The sequence below is a fragment of the Ranitomeya variabilis genome, chromosome 3 (genome assembly GCF_051348905.1).
Source record: "Ranitomeya variabilis isolate aRanVar5 chromosome 3, aRanVar5.hap1, whole genome shotgun sequence".
In the NCBI taxonomy this organism is placed as follows: Eukaryota; Metazoa; Chordata; class Amphibia; order Anura; family Dendrobatidae; genus Ranitomeya; species Ranitomeya variabilis.
The window spans coordinates 35,012,648-35,031,511 of NC_135234.1; the positions used below are offsets into that span (position 1 = coordinate 35,012,648).

Consider the following 18,864-nt stretch of genomic DNA (forward strand, 5'->3'; position numbering starts at 1 on the left):
ACGGGCCGATGAACCGAGGCTTAAACTTAGGAGAAGAGACCCTCATAGGGACAAAACGAGAAGACAACCACACCAAGTCCCCAACATGAAGACGAGGACCAACACGACGACGGCGGTTAGCAAAAAGCTGAGTCTTCTCCTGGGACAACCTCAAATTGTCCACCACCTGCCCCCAGATCTGATGCAATCTCTCCACCACAGCATCCACTCCAGGACAATCCGAAGATTCCACATGACCAGAGGAAAATCGAGGATGAAACCCCGAATTACAGAAAAACGGGGACACCAAAGTGGCAGAGCTGGCCCGATTATTGAGAGCGAACTCCGCCAATGGCAAAAAAGCAACCCAATCATCCTGGTCAGCAGACACAAAACACCTCAGATATGTCTCCAGGGTCTGATTAATCCGCTCAGTCTGGCCATTCGTCTGAGGATGGAAAGCGGACGAAAAAGATAAATCTATGCCCATCCTAGCACAGAATGCCCGCCAAAATCTAGACACGAATTGGGTCCCTCTGTCAGAAACGATATTCTCAGGAATACCATGCAAACGAACAACATTTTGAAAAAACAGAGGAACCAACTCGGAAGAAGAAGGCAACTTGGGCAGAGGAACCAAATGGACCATCTTAGAGAAACGGTCACACACCACCCAGATGACAGACATCTTCTGAGAAACAGGCAGATCTGAAATAAAATCCATCGAGATGTGCGTCCAAGGCCTCTTAGGAATAGGCAAGGGCAACAACAATCCACTAGCCCGAGAACAACAAGGCTTGGCCCGAGCACAAACGTCACAAGACTGCACAAAGCCTCGCACATCTCGTGACAGGGAAGGCCACCAGAAGGACCTTGCCACCAAATCCCTGGTACCAAAAATGCCAGGATGACCTGCCAACGCAGAAGAATGAACCTCAGAGATGACTCTACTGGTCCAATCATCAGGAACAAACAGTTTATCAGGTGGGCAACGATCAGGTCTATCCGCCTGAAACTCCTGCAAGGCCCGCCGCAGGTCTGGAGAAACGGCTGACAATACCACTCCATCCTTAAGGATACCTGTGGGCTCAGAGTTACCAGGCGAGTCAGGCTCAAAACTCCTAGAAAGGGCATCCGCCTTAACATTCTTAGAACCCGGTAGGTATGACACCACAAAATTAAACCGAGAGAAAAATAATGACCAGCGCGCCTGTCTAGGATTCAGGCGCCTGGCAGTCTCAAGATAAACCAAATTTTTGTGGTCAGTCAATACCACCACCTGATGTCTGGCCCCCTCAAGCCAATGGCGCCACTCCTCAAAAGCCCACTTCATGGCCAAAAGCTCCCGATTCCCAACATCATAATTCCGCTCAGCGGGCGAAAATTTACGGGAAAAGAAGGCACAAGGCCTCATCACGGAGCAGTCAGAACTTTTCTGCGACAACACTGCCCCAGCTCCGATCTCAGAAGCGTCGACCTCAACCTGAAAAGGTAGAGCAACATCAGGCTGACGCAACACAGGGGCAGAGGAAAAACGGCGCTTAAGCTCCCGAAAGGCCTCCACAGCATCAGGGGACCAATCAGCAACATCAGCACCCTTCTTAGTCAAATCGGTCAATGGCTTAGCAATATCCGAAAAACCAGCAATAAATCGACGATAAAAGTTAGCAAAGCCCAAAAATTTCTGAAGACTCTTAAGAGAAGAGGGCTGCGTCCAATCACAAATAGCTTGAACCTTGACAGGATCCATTTCAATGGAAGAGGGGGAAAAAATATATCCCAAAAAGGAAATCCTCTGTACCCCAAAAACACACTTAGAACCCTTCACACACAAAAAATTAGACCGCAAAACCTGAAAAACCCTCCTGACTTGCTGGACATGAGAGTCCCAGTCATCCGAAAAAATCAGAATATCATCCAGATACACAATCATAAATTTATCCAAATAATCGCGAAAAATATCATGCATAAAGGACTGGAAAACTGACGGAGCATTTGAAAGACCAAAAGGCATCACTAAATACTCAAAGTGGCCCTCGGGCGTATTAAATGCGGTTTTCCACTCATCCCCCTGCCTGATTCGCACCAAATTATACGCCCCACGAAGGTCAATCTTAGAGAACCACTTGGCCCCCTTTATGCGAGCAAACAAATCAGTCAGCAACGGCAATGGGTATTGATATTTAACAGTGATTTTATTCAAAAGCCGATAATCAATACATGGTCTCAAAGAGCCGTCTTTTTTTGACACGAAGAAAAAACCGGCTCCTAAGGGAGATGACGATGGACGAATATGTCCCTTTTCCAAGGACTCCTTTATATATTCACGCATAGCAGCATGTTCAGGCACAGACAGATTAAATAAACGACCCTTTGGGTATTTACTACCCGGGATTAAATCTATGGCACAATCGCACTCTCGGTGCGGAGGTAACGAATCAAGCTTGGATTCTTCAAAGACGTCACGATAGTCAGACAGGAACTCAGGAATTTCAGAGGGAATAGATGATGAAATGGAAACCACAGGTACATCCCCATGAGCCCCCTTACATCCCCAGCTCAACACAGACATAGCTCTCCAGTCGAGGACTGGGTTGTGAGATTGCAGCCAAGGCAATCCTAGCACCAAATCATCATGTAGATTATACAGCACCAGAAAGCGAATAATCTCCTGGTGATCCGGATTAATACGCATAGTTACTTGTGTCCAGTATTGTGGTTTATTATTAGCCAATGGGGTGGAGTCAATCCCCTTCAGAGGAATAGGAGTCTCCAAAGGCTCTAAATCATACCCACAGCGTTTGGCAAAGGACCAATCCATAAGACTCAAAGCGGCGCCAGAGTCGACATAGGCGTCCGTGGTAATAGATGACAAAGAGCAAATCAGGGTCACAGATAGAATAAACTTAAGATGGTAAGGTGCAAATGGAAACAGATTTACCAAGCTTTTTAGTGCGCTTAGAGCATGCTGATATAACATGAGTAGAATCACCACAATAGAAACACAACCCATTTTTCCGTCTAAAATTCTGCCGCTCGCTTCGGGACAGAATTCTATCACACTGCATACTCTCTGGCGATTTCTCAGTGGACACCGCCAGATGGTGCACTGGTTTGCGCTCCCGCAAACGCCTATCGATCTGAATAGCCATTGTCATGGACTCATTCAGACCCGCAGGCACAGGGAACCCCACCATAACATCCTTAATGGCATCAGAGAGACCCTCTCTGAAAGTCGCCGCCAGGGCGCACTCATTCCACTGAGTAAGCACAGACCATTTACGGAATCTTTGGGAGTAAATTTCCGCTTCATCTTGCCCCTGAGATAGGGACATCAAAGTTTTTTCTGCCTGAAGCTCCAAATGAGGTTCGTCATAAAGCAACCCCAAGGCCAGAAAAAACGCATCCACATTGAGCAATGAAAAAGCCCAGTCTTGAGGGTCGCCCCGGAGCAAGGAAATCACAATCCTGACCTGCTGTGCAGGATCTCCGGCAGAGCGAGATTTCAGGGACAAAAATAATTTGCAATTATTTCGAAAATTCTGAAACCCAGATCTATTCCCCGAGAAAAATTCCGGCAAAGGAATTCTCGGCTCAGATACAGGTGCATGACAAACAAAATCTTGCAAATTTTGTACCTTCGTGGCGAGATTATTCAAACCTGCAGTTACACTCTGAAGATCCATTGCAAACAGGTGAACACAGAGCCATTCAAAGGAGAGAAAAAAAAAAAAAAAAATTTCAGCAGACTACTTATTACTCTCCTTTCTCAGCCAAGGATTTTAACCCTTTAGTGGGCCGGTCAAACTGTCATGATCTCAATGGCAAGAGATCATAGCATCAGCATATATAGGAACTAGCTCTTGGAAGATGGGAACTGAGCTGACCATGAACTAAACCTAACGCACAACTAGCAGTGGCCGGGTAGCATGCCTACGTTGATTCTAGATGCCCAGCACCAGCCGGAGGACTAAATAAAGCTAGCAGAGGAAAATATTAGTCCTAGCTCACCTCTAGAGAAATACCCCGAAAGGAGACAGAGGCCCCCCACATGTATTGGCGGTGAATCAAGATGAAATAACAAACGTAGTATGAAAATAGGTTTAGCAAATTTGAGGTCCACTTACTACATAGCAGAAGACAGAAAGGACACTTTCATGGTCAGCTAAAAACCCTATCAAAACACCATCCAGAAATTACTTTAAAACTCTGGCATTAACTCATAACACCAGAGTGGCAATTCCTGTTCACAAGAGCTTTCCAGACACAGTAACGAAACTACAGCTGTGAACTGGAACAAAAATGCAAAAACAAACATGGACAAGAGTCCAACTTATCTAGTAGTTGTCTAGGAGCAGGAACAAGCACAGAGAGGCTTCTGATAACATTGTTGACCGGCAAGCAACTAACAGAGCAGCAAGGTTATATAGCGACTCCCACATCTTGATGGGAACAGGTGAACAGAGAAGATGAAGACACCAGTTCAATTCCACCAGTAGCCACCGGGGGAGCCCAGAATCCAAATTCACAACAAATATGCTGCCGAGAACGATTACTTTTTAGCTTAACATCTTATACAATGAACGACCATTCTGCTCATTCGTTGGCTGAGTAACGTCAACTCGCTCCCAATTATCGACCTGTCCTAATGGGTCTTTAGTCTTTGTTCATGACAAATCAATTTGAAGACTTTATCATTGTCAGATAAAAATTTAGGCTCCAATTTATCAAGATCGGCATGGTTTATGCTGGTCTTGATGAGAAGGCGTGCTGGAATCAGACACTCTTCATCCATTTAGAGGCGCTCTACTGTAAATGAATCAGGTGTGTCTGAATAGTGGCCTTCGTGATCCTTACCACAAATCTTACTCCAGTCAGGGACATAAGGAACAAATAAACTAGAATATCTGCAAAGTCCTGCCCCGCCCTTCCCCAGCTCCACCCTCCACCCATTTTAGTGGTTGGGAGTAAGAGACGTGCTCCCTCCCCCTCCAGTTTTGTGTTTTTTTCTTTTTTTTTTTTTTTACAATCATTATACGGTTAAAAAGATATTAGCGTATTAATTTTGTGCTAATTCTTACGGTCTTTGCAAGGGGGCGTGTCTCACAGGATACTAAAGAGGAGCCTAAAGACAAGCCCCTGAGGATCCTTCCTTTGGAAAAGACCATAAAAATTAGGACTAAATGAAGAGACTCATATCTTTGGAACCGTACGACGGATTTAAAAAAATTCTGAATACTTTATTAGAGAACACTAAGTTAAAAGGCCCATATATCTTGAACCTTATAGCGTATTTGAAAAAAAAACAAACAAAACAGAAATGAACAGAACCAAAAATTGCTCACTTTGGACCTGGGGACTGGTCTTTACTATCTGAAACAATACTTGTATCAAAGCTCCCCTGCCATTTATAGCTCCGACTACCTCTTTTTGGCATCCTCCAAACACACATTCTGGTTGGAATATGGCCAGTAAAAAGGGGGAAATGGCTAAGAAAACAAAATCCAGTTATAGGCAAAATTTCCAAACCTCCTTTTGGAAAAAGTTGGTGGGTATGTAGCATAGCCTGATGGCAGATTACTAATAGTTTTGCACTCGCTTTATTAATCATGTAAGGTTTTTACAATTTTTCATTTCTCCTCTACAACATCCCATTAAATTCCCATCTTGAAATTTATAAAGTACAGAAGGCATTCAAGTGCGCCAAGTGACACAGATCACATGTTGGAGTGATTTAGGGCCCACAAGGCTCTTTTTCCATTTAATATAGCGGTAATAGCTATCATACATTGCACATTTATACCAATAAGTCTTCACAATGAAACGTTTGTATAGGAAGAGGCGGTGGAGATAATGAAATGATGCCTCATTAGACCGGAGAGCTTCGGCTTACAATGAAATTATCCGACAGGAAATGGTCAAATTACGGGAAGCAAATTTTCTATTTTTGCCATGTTTTCTTATGCCATTAGGTTGGCTTTTAGCAAAAATATATTTTCCCACATCCTTTCCATATAATATATACAAAAACTGCTCAAATTTTACCCTTCAAAACTAAACAGCAAATAGTGAAAAGTCCAAAAAAAGTATCAGGGTTTGAGCAGAAGAAGTGGTAATGTAGCCATAATGCCAGCCAGTTGGGCATGACCAATGCCAAACACCAACCATTCCGACTCCCGCTAACATTTCACCTCCAAAAGTTACAGAGCAGGAAGGGGCGCCACGGGGCGGCCAGTAGCCGATGCCTCATCACAGGAGATAAAAAGGGGGCCAAGAGATCTTTGACTCAAATGGTAATGAAATACCCCATTATAAAAAGTTGATTAGAAAAATATGGCTGCTGTCTTTTAGAAATTGTATCAACCACTCCGTAGGTTTAATGATAGTACTGATCAGCAGCACCTTAAAGGTATTTTGTATTACTGGATTTTTGGAGAAAAAAGAAAGGATCCATTCAGAAACTAAAGATAAGCCATCAATGTTAAAGTCCAGGACAACCCGTTTAGCTTTAAGTACAGGAAGCTAATGAAGTAAAAAAATAAAATTGGACAACACCCTTAACTATGGGCCTGCCAGTTTTTATATATATGGACACCGTCGCATTTTTTCTTACTTAAATGCATGTATTTTAGCAATAAGAGTTTGGCTTCTACAGCCTCTACGTATCACAGTACATCACAGACTGCAGAATGAGTTACCATCCAACACTCAACTGGTCATGAATCAGCTTAGAAGACATAACAGGGAAAGACAGATAAGAGTTACAGACTGTGTTCTCAGGCCAGAACACTTATGAATTCACAGTTAACTAATTCTAAAGCATGTACAGTTATACACAGAGGCTGTAGAAGCCAAACGGTACAAGACTTACAATAAAACTTATCACAAAATTACTTTAGGTCTGGAAGGTGTCCAATTCCTTAAAATGATCCCTCATCATGAGTTTTATTTTTGGAGGTGAGAATTACAGAATAACGGGAACAGAAACTGGACCAACAATCTAAATAAACATGAGGGAATGGACTCTTCCTAGTAGTGGTGCAGAGATAGTTAATAATAATTGCATGTTTATTAAGGCAGTGAGATATGGGACATTTGTGTAAATCTACGACCTCATTATCATCACAGCACCACAGATGCCTGAGACTATTAATCAATTCTTAAACTGGAAATAATGCTGGCGCGGCAATAATATTTTAATGTCACTGCAATTTCTAAATAAAGGCCTCGTTTCTGCATTGTTGAGATTTTTCTTTTATCATCTCCCTAATACAGACGGTTCTAACATGGTCAAAGTAAAGCAAAATATAAAAGAATGATAAAAAGTGATGAAAGAAAGGCGACAAAGATGAAAGACTCATGTAACAAATACAATTGTATGCAAATAGCAAAACATGAAAGCCACAAAAGAAAAAACACCGCAACCTATCATGTGAGAAACTATAGAAAACTTTCCAAATTACAGGCAGTGCTAAAGAGTCCAAATGTGTGAGATACAGAAACTCTCAGATTATTATCCACGTAGGAAAATCTTATAGTAGTTATATTCCTGTACATAGGGGCAGTATTATAGTAGTTATATTCTTGTACATAGGAGCAGTATTATAGTAGTTATATTCTTGTACATATGAGCAGTATTATAGTAGTTATATTCCTGTAAATAGGGGCAGTATTATAGTAGTTATATTCTTGTACATAGGGGCAGTATTATAGTAGTTATATTCTTCTACATAGGTGCAGTATTATAGTAGTTATATTCTTGTACATAGAGGGCAGTATTATAGTAGTTATATTCTTGTACATAGGGGCAGTATTATAGTAGTTATATTCTTATACATAGGGGACAGTATTATAGTAGTTATATTCCTGTACATAGCGGCAGTATCATAGTAGTTATATTCCTGTACATAGGGGCAGTATTATAGTAGTTATATTCTTGTACATAGGGGCAGTATTATAGTAGTTATATTCTTATACATAGGGGACAGTATTATAGTAGTTATATTCCTGTACATAGGGGCAGTATTATAGTAGTTATATTCTTGTACATAGGGGCAGTATTATAGTAGTTATATTCTTCTACATAGGTGCAGTATTATAGTAGTTATATTCTTGTACATAGAGGGCAGTATTATAGCAGTTATAGTCTTGTATATGGGAGCAGTATTATATTAGTTATATTTTTGTACATAGGAGCAGTATTATAGTAGTTATATTCTTGTACATAGGGGCAGTATTATAGTAGTTATATTCTTGTACATAGGGGGCAGTATTATAGTAGTTATATTCTTGTACATAGGGGCAGTATTATAGTAGTTATATTCTTGTACATGGGGCAGTATTAATAGTTATATTCTTCTACATAAGTGCGGTATTATAGTAGTTATATACTTGTACATAGGAGCAGTATTATAGTAGTTATAGTCTTGTACATGGGAGCAGTATTATAGTAGTTATATTCTTGTACATAGGATCAGTATTATAGTAGTTATATCCCTGTACATAGGGGGCAGTATTATAGTAGTATATTCTTGTACATAGGAGCAGTATTATAGTAGTTATATTCTTGTACATAGGTGGCAGTATTATAGTAGTTATATTCTTGTACATAGGAGCAGTATTATAGTAGTTATATTCTTGTACATAGGGGCAGTATTATAGTAGTTATATTCTTCTACATAGGTGCAGCATTATAGTAGTTATTAACTTGAACATAGGAGCAGTATTATAGTAGTTATAGTCTTGTACATGGGAGCAGTATTATAGTAGTTATAGTCTTGTACATGGGAGCAGTATTATAGTAGTTATATTCTTGTACATAGGGGCAGTATTATAGTAGTTATGTTCTTGTACATAGGAGCAGTATTATAGTAGTTATATTCTTGTACATAGGAGCAGTATTATAGTAGTTATATTCTTCTACATAGGTGCAGCATTATAGTAGTTATTAACTTGTACATAGGAGCAGTATTATAGTAGTTATAGTCTTGTACATGGGAGCAGTATTATAGTAGTTATATTCTTGTACATAGGAGCAGTATTATAGTAGTTATATTCTTGTACATAGGACAGTATTATAGTAGTTATATTCCTGTACATAGGGGCAGTATTATAGTAGTTATATTCTTGTACATAGGGGCAGTATTATAGTAGTTATATTCTTGTACATAAGAGCAGTATTATAGTAGTTATATTCTTGTACATAGGAGCAGTGTATTTTATCTTTACACCATGCTATGGTCTATTTAAGAAGAAAAATGGGGTGGAACACCTCTTTAATTATTATACACCTACATAAGATATAGGACTGGGTAAGCTTTCCCATTCGTACTCACTGTCATCATTCCATCTAGGAGACCTGTCTCAGGCTTGGGTGGCGCTTGTAGACGTTCCATTGACCACTTGTCGACCACGGATGACACCTGCGGATTGTCAATGTTCAGAAGCCGGAATCCGGTCATGTTTACTCCACTGTATCTGTATGGCTCAAGGTCAAGAGCGAAGAGGTCCTGCAAGACGAGACAAGCGTTCGGTTATGTCTGCGTAGAAACCAACCGCGTGCACTTCACAGAGACCTGGAAGGACTTGAAGATTATGGCTGTTATGTTTTATCTCTTTTATGCTTTGTATTTTATTGCTTCTGTCAGAGCAAAAAAGACTCAATATAAAGCAGGAAAGTACAACGTCCTCGGCGTAGGAGGATGCGCGGATTCAGGTAGGATGATCAATTACGGCAGCCCTCGCTCCCGCTCGCCTGCTGCTGCCCTCGTGCAAGAGTCAGGCTTACTGTAGCCCTGGTATAAACCAGGAAGATCAGGATGAACTATATTTTCACGTGATCAGGACAAACTCAGTGTCTTGAATGTGCCAAGTATTTGCTATTTGCACTTCCTTTGCTATTCCTCTTATATTCCGTGCAGGTTGTTTTGCGCCGGATGTTTTCTGGTGACCGCACCAAAAATCGGCATAGGAATTTTAAAGTGATTGTGACCAAAGTTGCAAAAAAGAAAAAAAAAAAAGAGATCCCATTCATATTTATAGGATTCAGATTGTGGTTATATTTCAGGCAGGTTTCTGCACAGAATCTGCACCAAAAATCAGTGTCAAATCTGACCCGGGTCAATCATCAATGAAAGACATTTCCATTCATCTGTAAAAAAAAACAACAACACTATACATCACTGACATGGACATACACTGCACAAATGATGTACTGTCGAGTGAATAAGTAGCAGCGCCACACAATGCCAAAGCAAATACCGCCATACAGTGCTCAACTAATACCATCATACGGTGACCAAAGAGCAGCTCCGCAGTAAAGTCAGCTAACAAAAAACTGCATAATATCTAAATAAGACCCGATAGCACAGATAGATCGCACTCACCTAAAGGGGTTGACCAGAGTTAGATAAACAGGGCTTATTTTTCTCCAGAAATAGAACCACATCTTAGATAATGTCTAGTTTTGCACTTCAACTTCATTTTATGGGGTTGTGTTGCAATACTACACACAACCTAAGGATAGGTGTGGCGCTCATTGATATTTTTTTCTGCAGCTCTCAGTTAAAGAGACACACACACTTTATTATATATATTCTGTACATATAGGTTCTGTATAACCAAATCATCACCACGCCACATGGGCTGATTAAAGTCCACTTTTGCATTTGCATATTTTGGAATGTTGCCTGAGAAATAAAATCGTATAAACACATACAGGTGCTTCTCACTAAATTAGATCATCAAAAAGTTCATTTATTTCAGTTCTTCAATACAAAAAGTGAAACTCATCTATTATATAGAGTCATTACAGAGTGATCTATTTCATGTGTTTATTTCTGTTCATGTTGATGATTATGGCTTACAGCCAATGAGAAACCCAAAAGTCATTATCTCAGTAAATTAGAATAATTACCAAAAAACACCTACAAAGGCTTCCTAAGTGTTTATAAAGATCCCTTAGTCTGTTTCAGTAGCTCCTCAATCATGGGGAAAACTGCTGACCTGACAGATGTCCAGAAGGCCGTCACTGACACACTCCACAAGGAGGATAAGCCACAAAAGGTCATTGCTAAAGAAGCTGGCTGTTCACAGAGTACAGTCTCCAAGCATATTAGTGGAAGGTTGAGTGGAAGGAAAAAGTGTGGTAGAAAAAGGTGCACAAACAACCGGCATAACCGCAGCCTTGAAAGGATTGTTAAGAAAAGGCCATTCAAAAATTTGGGGGAGATTCACAAGGAGTGGACTGCTGCTGGAGTCATTGTTCCCAGAGCCACCACATACAGACGTATCCAGGACATGGGCTACAAGTGTCGCATTCCTTATGTCAGGCCACTCATGACCGATAGACAATGCCAGAAGCGTCTTACCTGGGCCAAGAAGAAAAAGAACTGGACTGTTGTCAGTGGCCCAAGGTGTTGTTTTCAGATGAAAGTAAATTTTGCATTTCATTTGGAAATCAAGGTCCCAGAGTCTGGAGGAAGAGTGGAGAGGCCACAATCCAAGCTGCTGGAGGTCTAGTGTGAAGTCTCCACAATCAGTGATGGTTTGGGGAGCCATGTCATCTGCTGGTGTAGGTCCACTGTGTTTTATCAAGACCAAAGTCAGCGCAGCCGTCTACCAGGAAATGTTAGAGCACTTCATGCTTCCCTCTGCCTACAAGCTTTTTGGAGATGGAAATCTCATTCTCCAGCAGGACTTTGCACCTGTCCACACTGCCAAAAGTACCAATACCTGGTTTACAAACAACAGTATCACTGTGCTTGATTGACAGCAAACTCGCCTGATCTTAACCCTATAGAGAATCTATGGAGTATTGTCAAAAGGAAGATGAGACCCCAGACCCAACAATGCAGACGAGCTGAAGGCTGTTATCAAAGCAACCTGGGCTTCCATAACACCTCAGCAGGGCCACAGGCTGATCACCTCCATGCCACACCACATTGATGCAGTAATTGATGCAAAAGGAGCCCCGACCAAGTATTGAGTGCATTTACTGAACATACATTTCAGTAGGCCAACATTTCTCATTTTAAAATCATTTTTCAAGCTGGTGTTATAAAGTATTCTAATTTACTGAGATAATGACTTTTGGGTTTTCATTGGCTGTAAGCCATCATCATCAACATTAACAGAAATAAACACTTGAAATAGATCACTCTGTTTGTAATGACTCTATAGAATATATAAGTTTCACTTTTTGCATTGAAGAACTGAAATAAATTAACTTTTCGATGAAATTCTAATGTTGTGAGAAGCACCTGTATATACACTGCTCAAAACACTTAAACAACAGAATGTAACTCCAAGTAAATCAAACTTCTGTAAAATCACACTGTCCACTTAGGAAGCAACACTGACCATCAATTTCACATGCTGTTGTGCAAATGGAATAGACAAAAGATGGAAGTTATTGGCAATTATCAAGACACCCTCAATAAAGGAGTGGTTCTGCAGGTGGGGACCACAGACCACATCTCAGCACCAATGCTTTCTGGCTGTTTTGGTCACTATTGAATGTTGGTTGTGCTTTCACACTCGTGGTAGCATGAGATGGACTCTACAACACACACAAGTGGCTCAGGTAGTGCAGCTCACCCAGGATGGCACATCAATGTGAGCTGTGGTAAGAAGGTTTGCTTTGTCTGTCAGCGTAGTGTCCAGAGGCTGGAGGCGCTACTAGGAGACAGGCCAGTACACCAGGAGATGTGGAGGGGGCCGTAGGAGGGCAATAACCCAGTAGCAGGACTGCTACTTCCACCTTTGTGCAAGGAGGAACAGGAGGAGCACTGCCAGAGCCCTGCAAAATGACCTCCAGCAGGCCGCAAATGTGCATGTGTCTGCACAAACGGTTAGAAACCGACTCCATGAGGATGGTCTGAGTGCCCGACGTCCACAGATGGGGGTTGTGCTCACAGCCCAACACCGTGCAGGATGCTTGACATTTGCCGCAGAACACCAGGATTGGCAAATTCATCACTGGCGCCCTGTGCTCTTCACAGATGAAAGCAGGTTCACGCTGAGCACATGTGACAGACGTGACAGAGTCTGGAGACGCCGTGGAGAGCGATCTGCTGCCTGCAACATCCTTCAGCACGACCGGTTTGGCAGTGGGTCAGTAATGGTGTGGGGCGGCATTTCTTTGGAGGACCGCACAGCCCTCCATGTGCTCGCCAGAGGTAGCCTGACTGCCATTAGGTACCGAGATGAGATCCTTAGACCCCTGGTGAGACCATATGCTGGTGCGGTTGGCCCTGGGTTCCTCCTAATGAAAAACAATGCCGGACCCCATGTGGCTGGAATGTGTCAGCAGTTCCATTGTGGTCTTAGTGCAAGTACAATAGTAGGTTAGCCATGCCCTGTTCCTAAGGAGATAAACCGCCCCACACGTATCGATGCTATCAAAGCATCTTCATCAGGGGAATATATCTCAACATAACATATATTTCCCAGATGAAGATGCTTTGATAGCATCGATACGCATGGGGCGGTTTATCTCCTTAGGAACAGGGCATGGCTAACCTACTACTGCACTTGCACTAAGACCACAATGGTATACCGTCTTATGGCTGTATTCTGTGTTTATGCCTCATGATGTTGGATATAGACCCCCTTATTGGGAATTGGTGTCTACATACATAGGCTCATTTGTTAGGTAGGACGCCACTATATTGCTACATTATTGCCATTTGGTATGGAACTCTCAGTTTGCAATATGTGTGGGTTGTTTTCATTTCTGTCTACCTGGATGTACTGTATACATGCCATGAAATATTGCATTATTGGTGAATACAGTGTATATCTGTGTGGGTTACCTTTATGGGTTGCTCTCTCATTGTCTAACAGGGCAGTTGGCAGCAAAAATGTGGTGTTAGTGCTGATATTTTTTCAACTGGATGTGTACCAATGTTTATATATTTAATTGACACTGAACAAACCCGTCCTGTTTATTGTCTAATGGGGATTTTCTCATGGCTCTTTTAGCCTTTTAAATGGTTTTAATTGTGTGTTTCGCTTTGCCTTTTTGTACCATTGTATCTAATAAAATGTATTGAAGGTTGATCCCATTAGTCTGCATATCATTTTCTCTTTCCTTTGTTTAGTACTTACCTATATGCATATGGTTGATCCCTTATTTGATATTTTATGTGGTGCCCGCTATTTCCTTTTGTTTACTTCGACAGACTGTCCAGAGTTGGCGGATGCTTTAGTCCAGGTCTGGGAGGAGATCCCTCAGGAGACCATCCGCCGCCTCATCAGGAGCATGCCCAGGCATTGTACAGTAGGGAGATCATACAGGCACGTGGAGGCCACACACAATACTGAGCATCTTTTCCTTATCATGAGGCATTTCCACTGAAGTTGGATCAGCCTGTAATTTGATTTTCCACTTTGATTTTGAGTATCATTCCAACTCCAGACCTCTGTGAGATATTCATTTTGATTTACATTGATAATTGTTATGTTTTATTGTTCTGAACACATTCCACTATACAGTGAATAAAAATTTGCAACTGGAATATTTTATTCAGAGATATCTAGGATATGATATTTTAGTGTTCCCTTTATTTTTTTGAGCAGTGTATATATATATATGTGTATATATATATATATATATATATATGTGTGTATATATATATATATATATATATATATATATATATATATATATATATATATATATATAAAAAAAAAAAAAATATAGAATAGTAAGGCCAGGAAGAGCTGCGTTCAATCCTAGCACTGCAAATCTTGATTGTGTTCACTAAGGGTGTCTGTCAGATGTTGAACAGATTCAAGTGTGCTGAAGCTGGTGAGAGACCAGGCAAAATGTGAGCTATAGCGAGGAGAGAGACAAGCCAGAGTTTCTCTCTGAATGGAGACTGCGCGGGTCAGCTAGGGAATCTGGGCAGTCTGTGTGTTGGAGCTACAAAGTAACATGCGGAAGCTGCTACCTGTTCAGTGTGAAATATAAATGGAGTTGAACTCTTTTGTTTGGCGCTAGAAGCTGCTGGTGTTCAGGCTGAAGGGGATCCTGAGACTGTTAGGACGGTATCTCTTGTGTGTATAAAACGTTGAGCCAGGAGAAAGGACTATAATCTTTTTGCATGAAACCGCACTGACAAATACTTGCCTTATACTTATACCTTTGTGCCCAGAAGAGGCTGTTTTGGTTTTTAAATCCCTTGGAGTAGTTTGGACTAAACTGCATTACCTGTGTGAACGCTGCCTAATGCCTCCCTGAGAGAATCTCTACAATATACTGCATATACCTTTCTTTTTTCCGCAACACAGGTATATGACATCAATACTGCACTTTGGGGTGCTTTTGCCTTCCATGGTGATATTTGTATTACCCAGAAATAGCAATCTCAGGCTGTAATTCCTCAGCCACCGGGAAGAGAGCTCACACTGAAAGGGATCAAAAGAAATTGCTGCTGATGAATTATTGTTCTAGAGTACAGCAGAGAAGGGGACTCCTAACGCTTCCCTTCGGGGGCATTCGGGCTCGCCTTTACCTGCCAATCATGCAGAACGATCAATGTGTTAAGGGAAATGTGGGAATAAAACAAATATAAGCCTCCGCTTGATAATTTAGTTCTGCAAACATCACTTGTATGTGGAAAGAATAAAAAATAGAAAAAAAATAATTTTCTGAAACAAATGTAAAATAGTTGTCAAGTTTAACAAAAAAAAATCCATTTGCAAATACCCTACCAGGATAGTCATAGTAAAAGAGTCATTACATTTTTTTTAGTTATCCTCCAGACATTTCACAGCTGGGAATTTTTTTAATATACTTCAATACGTTATTTTTGTTCTTTCCCAAAGACTATGATGCAGTGATGTTTTTCATGCCAAATTCATGCTCCTTTAGAAGCTTCTTTCAACTGCTGCTTGGCCAAGAACTGTACTCTATTCGGGACGAGGGGTAGGCACCTGCTTATGGCGCTACTTCCTGCCTCCCCAAGGGGGCGCACTATGGGGGAAATAAGTGACATTGTTGAATGTCTGCAGCGCACAGATACGGACACTGCTCACCCCTCTCTTTGCTTGCACACCAGCCATCATTCCCACCCTGCACTCAATTGTATTCACATCTGTCAGATGTGCCCAGGACAGGAGCTGAGAAGCTATAATCAGCCCCCGCATCCTCCGGGAACTCCAGCAGAACACACGCCACTTCTGGCCTCTGCACTGAAAGAGATGGCACACGCAGGGGACATTGAATGGCACGACGCAGTGACATAATCGAGCCGTTCAACGTCCACTGCTGCAGAAGACAGAAGAGATGGAGGCTGAGCTTGACGGAGTCTTAGAGGAGTATAAGATTTTTTACATTTTCTTTATTAGTTTGCCTGTAAATGAGGGACATAGCTGGCTGTGGTGATGTAAGGCTAGCTGTGTGGACCTACGTGGGACTGGCTGTGGGGACCTATGTGGGACTGGCTGTGGGGAACTACGTGGGACTGGCTCTGGGGACCTACGTGGGACTGGCTGTGGGGAACTACGTGGGACTGGCTCTGGAGACATACATGAAAATGGCTGTGGGGAACTACGTGGGACTAGCTGTGGGGACCTACGTGGGACTGGCTGTGGGGACCTACGTGAAAGTGGCTGTGGGGAACTACGTGGGACTGGCTGTGAGGACATACATGAAAATGGCTGTGGGGAACTACGTGGGACTAGCTGTGGGGACCTACGTGAAAGTGGCTGTGGGGAACTACGTGGGACTGGCTGTGGGGAACTACGTGGGACTGGCTGTGGGGAACTACGTGGGACTGGCTGTGCGGACCTTCGTGAAAATGGCAGTAGGAACCTACGTGGGACTGGCTGTGGGCACCTACGTGGGACTGGGTGTGGGCACCTACGTGGGACTGGGTGTGGGCACCTACGTGGGACTGGCTGTGGGCACCTACGTGGGACTGGCTGTGGGCACCTACGTGGGACTGGCTGTGGGCACCTACGTGGGACTGGCTGTGGGGAACTACGTGGGACTGGCTGTGGGGAACTACGTGGGACTGGCTGTGGGGACATATGTGGGCCTGGCTGTGGGAACATATCAAGAGTGGCTGTGTGGAACATAATGGTGGACATTATACTGTATTTGGGGCTGGGGTGGACATCATAATTTATATTGGGGGCTATGGTGGACATTATGGTGTATATTGGGGGGCTGTTGTGGATATTATACTATATGGGCGGCTGTGGTGACTCTCATACCATGTAGGTGGACAGTGTTAGGAAGGGGTACAGCTTGGAGAGGACTACGTAGTGGACAGTATGATGGCTTAGTGTGAAAAGGGGGAACAGAATGGAAATGGAGAGGGGGCAGAGTGAAGCAGGGGCTTAATATGGTGAGAGGCTAGTATGGTGAAGGGACAGTGTGGAGATAGAGAGAGTGTAAGGGAAAACTGTGGAGAGGGGACAGCCATGGCATAGGCCGTGGTTTGGAAGTGCTGATGTGGTGGCTATATCTGGTGATAGACCGTGGGGTGGTTATAAATCATTAAGGTGGACAGAGTGGAGATCAAATAAGAGGCTTAAATAAGGCATAATATGGACAGATATTTTTATGAAAAGAGCATTTTAATAACACTCTTATTTTGAAGGGCACCATGTTGGGAGGTGGTGCATGGTTCAGAACAGCAAAGAAAAGGGAATCGTCAGAGAAGAGATGTGGATGAGAAAAGTCATCATGGCGTCTGGAAAAGATGGAGACTATCCTTGTGTCTGAAATATAAAAAAATATGGGATATTAGGGATGAATATCAATATTTGTCCTGGCATAGTGTTAATGGTCTGCAAACAATGAATGCTTCTATATCTAAGATTGAAAACACGCTCCCTGTTGAGCCTCACCCCTAAAGTACATCACTTTTTTTTTTACTATTGCTGGTATGTTTTGGTGAAAAACGGTAACAGTTGTAGCGGAAGTGGTCGCCCAAGCTTGTTACATGACCCAACGGAGGCAGAGAGGAGGTTTGTTAGGGGCCCTTTTACCTTAGTCTCTGACTCATTCCTTTAATTGGAGGCTGAAAGTTCACCAGTGGGTAGGGGGGAGCCATTGGCTTCATCTGCCTAGGGCACCAAAAAAAGAGTCCATAATAACAGGGTCTGTACCACATGACTGGCGTATAGCAAATGTGGTGTCAATATTCAAAAAGGGGACAAAAACTGAACTCGGTAATTATAGGCCAGTAAGCTTAACCTCTACTGTGGGTAAAATCCTGGAGGGCATTCTAAGGGACGCTATACAGGAGTATCTGAAGAGGAATAACCTCATGACCCAGTATCAGCACGGGTTTACTAGGGACCGTTCCTATCAGACTAATCTGATCAATTTCTATGAAGAGGTAAGTTCTGGACTGGACCAAGGAAACGCAGTGGACGTAGTGTATATGGATTTTTCAAAAGCTTTTGATACGGTGCCACACAAAAGGCTGATACATAAAATGAGAATAATGGGGATAGGGGAAAATATGTGTAAGTGGGTTGAGAGCTGGCTCAGGGATAGGAAACAAAGGGTGCTTATTAATGGAGCACACTCGGACTGGGTCGCGGTTAGCAGTGGGGTACCACAGGGGTCAGTATTGGGCCCTCTTCTTTTTAGCATAATTATTAAATGACCTTGTGGGGGGCATTCAGAGTAGAATTTCAATATTTGCAGATGACACTAAACCAGTATTTCCCAAACTCCAGTCCTCAAGGACCCCACGGGTCATGTCTTCAGGATTTCCATAGTGTTGCACTGGTGAGACAATTCCTGATGTCTTGATGATACTTTCACTACTTGCGCAGTACTAAAGAAATCCTGAAAACATGACCCGTGAGGTCCGTGAGGACTGGAGTTTGGGAAACACTGCACTAAACTCTGCAGGGTAA

General features: G+C 42.5%; 1 protein-coding gene across 7 annotated transcripts in view; it reads right to left on the reverse strand.

Moving 5' to 3' along the window:
* The window catches only part of GRIK1 (glutamate ionotropic receptor kainate type subunit 1), a 373,798-nt gene that overhangs the window by 146,361 nt on the left and 208,573 nt on the right, over positions 1-18,864 (reverse strand). For all 7 annotated transcript variants that reach the window (XM_077293958.1, XM_077293956.1, XM_077293959.1 and 4 more), the window contains exon 6: positions 9,315-9,488. In XM_077293958.1, the coding sequence (XP_077150073.1) occupies positions 9,315-9,488 (174 nt within the window). The remainder of the gene's footprint in view (positions 1-9,314; positions 9,489-18,864) is intronic.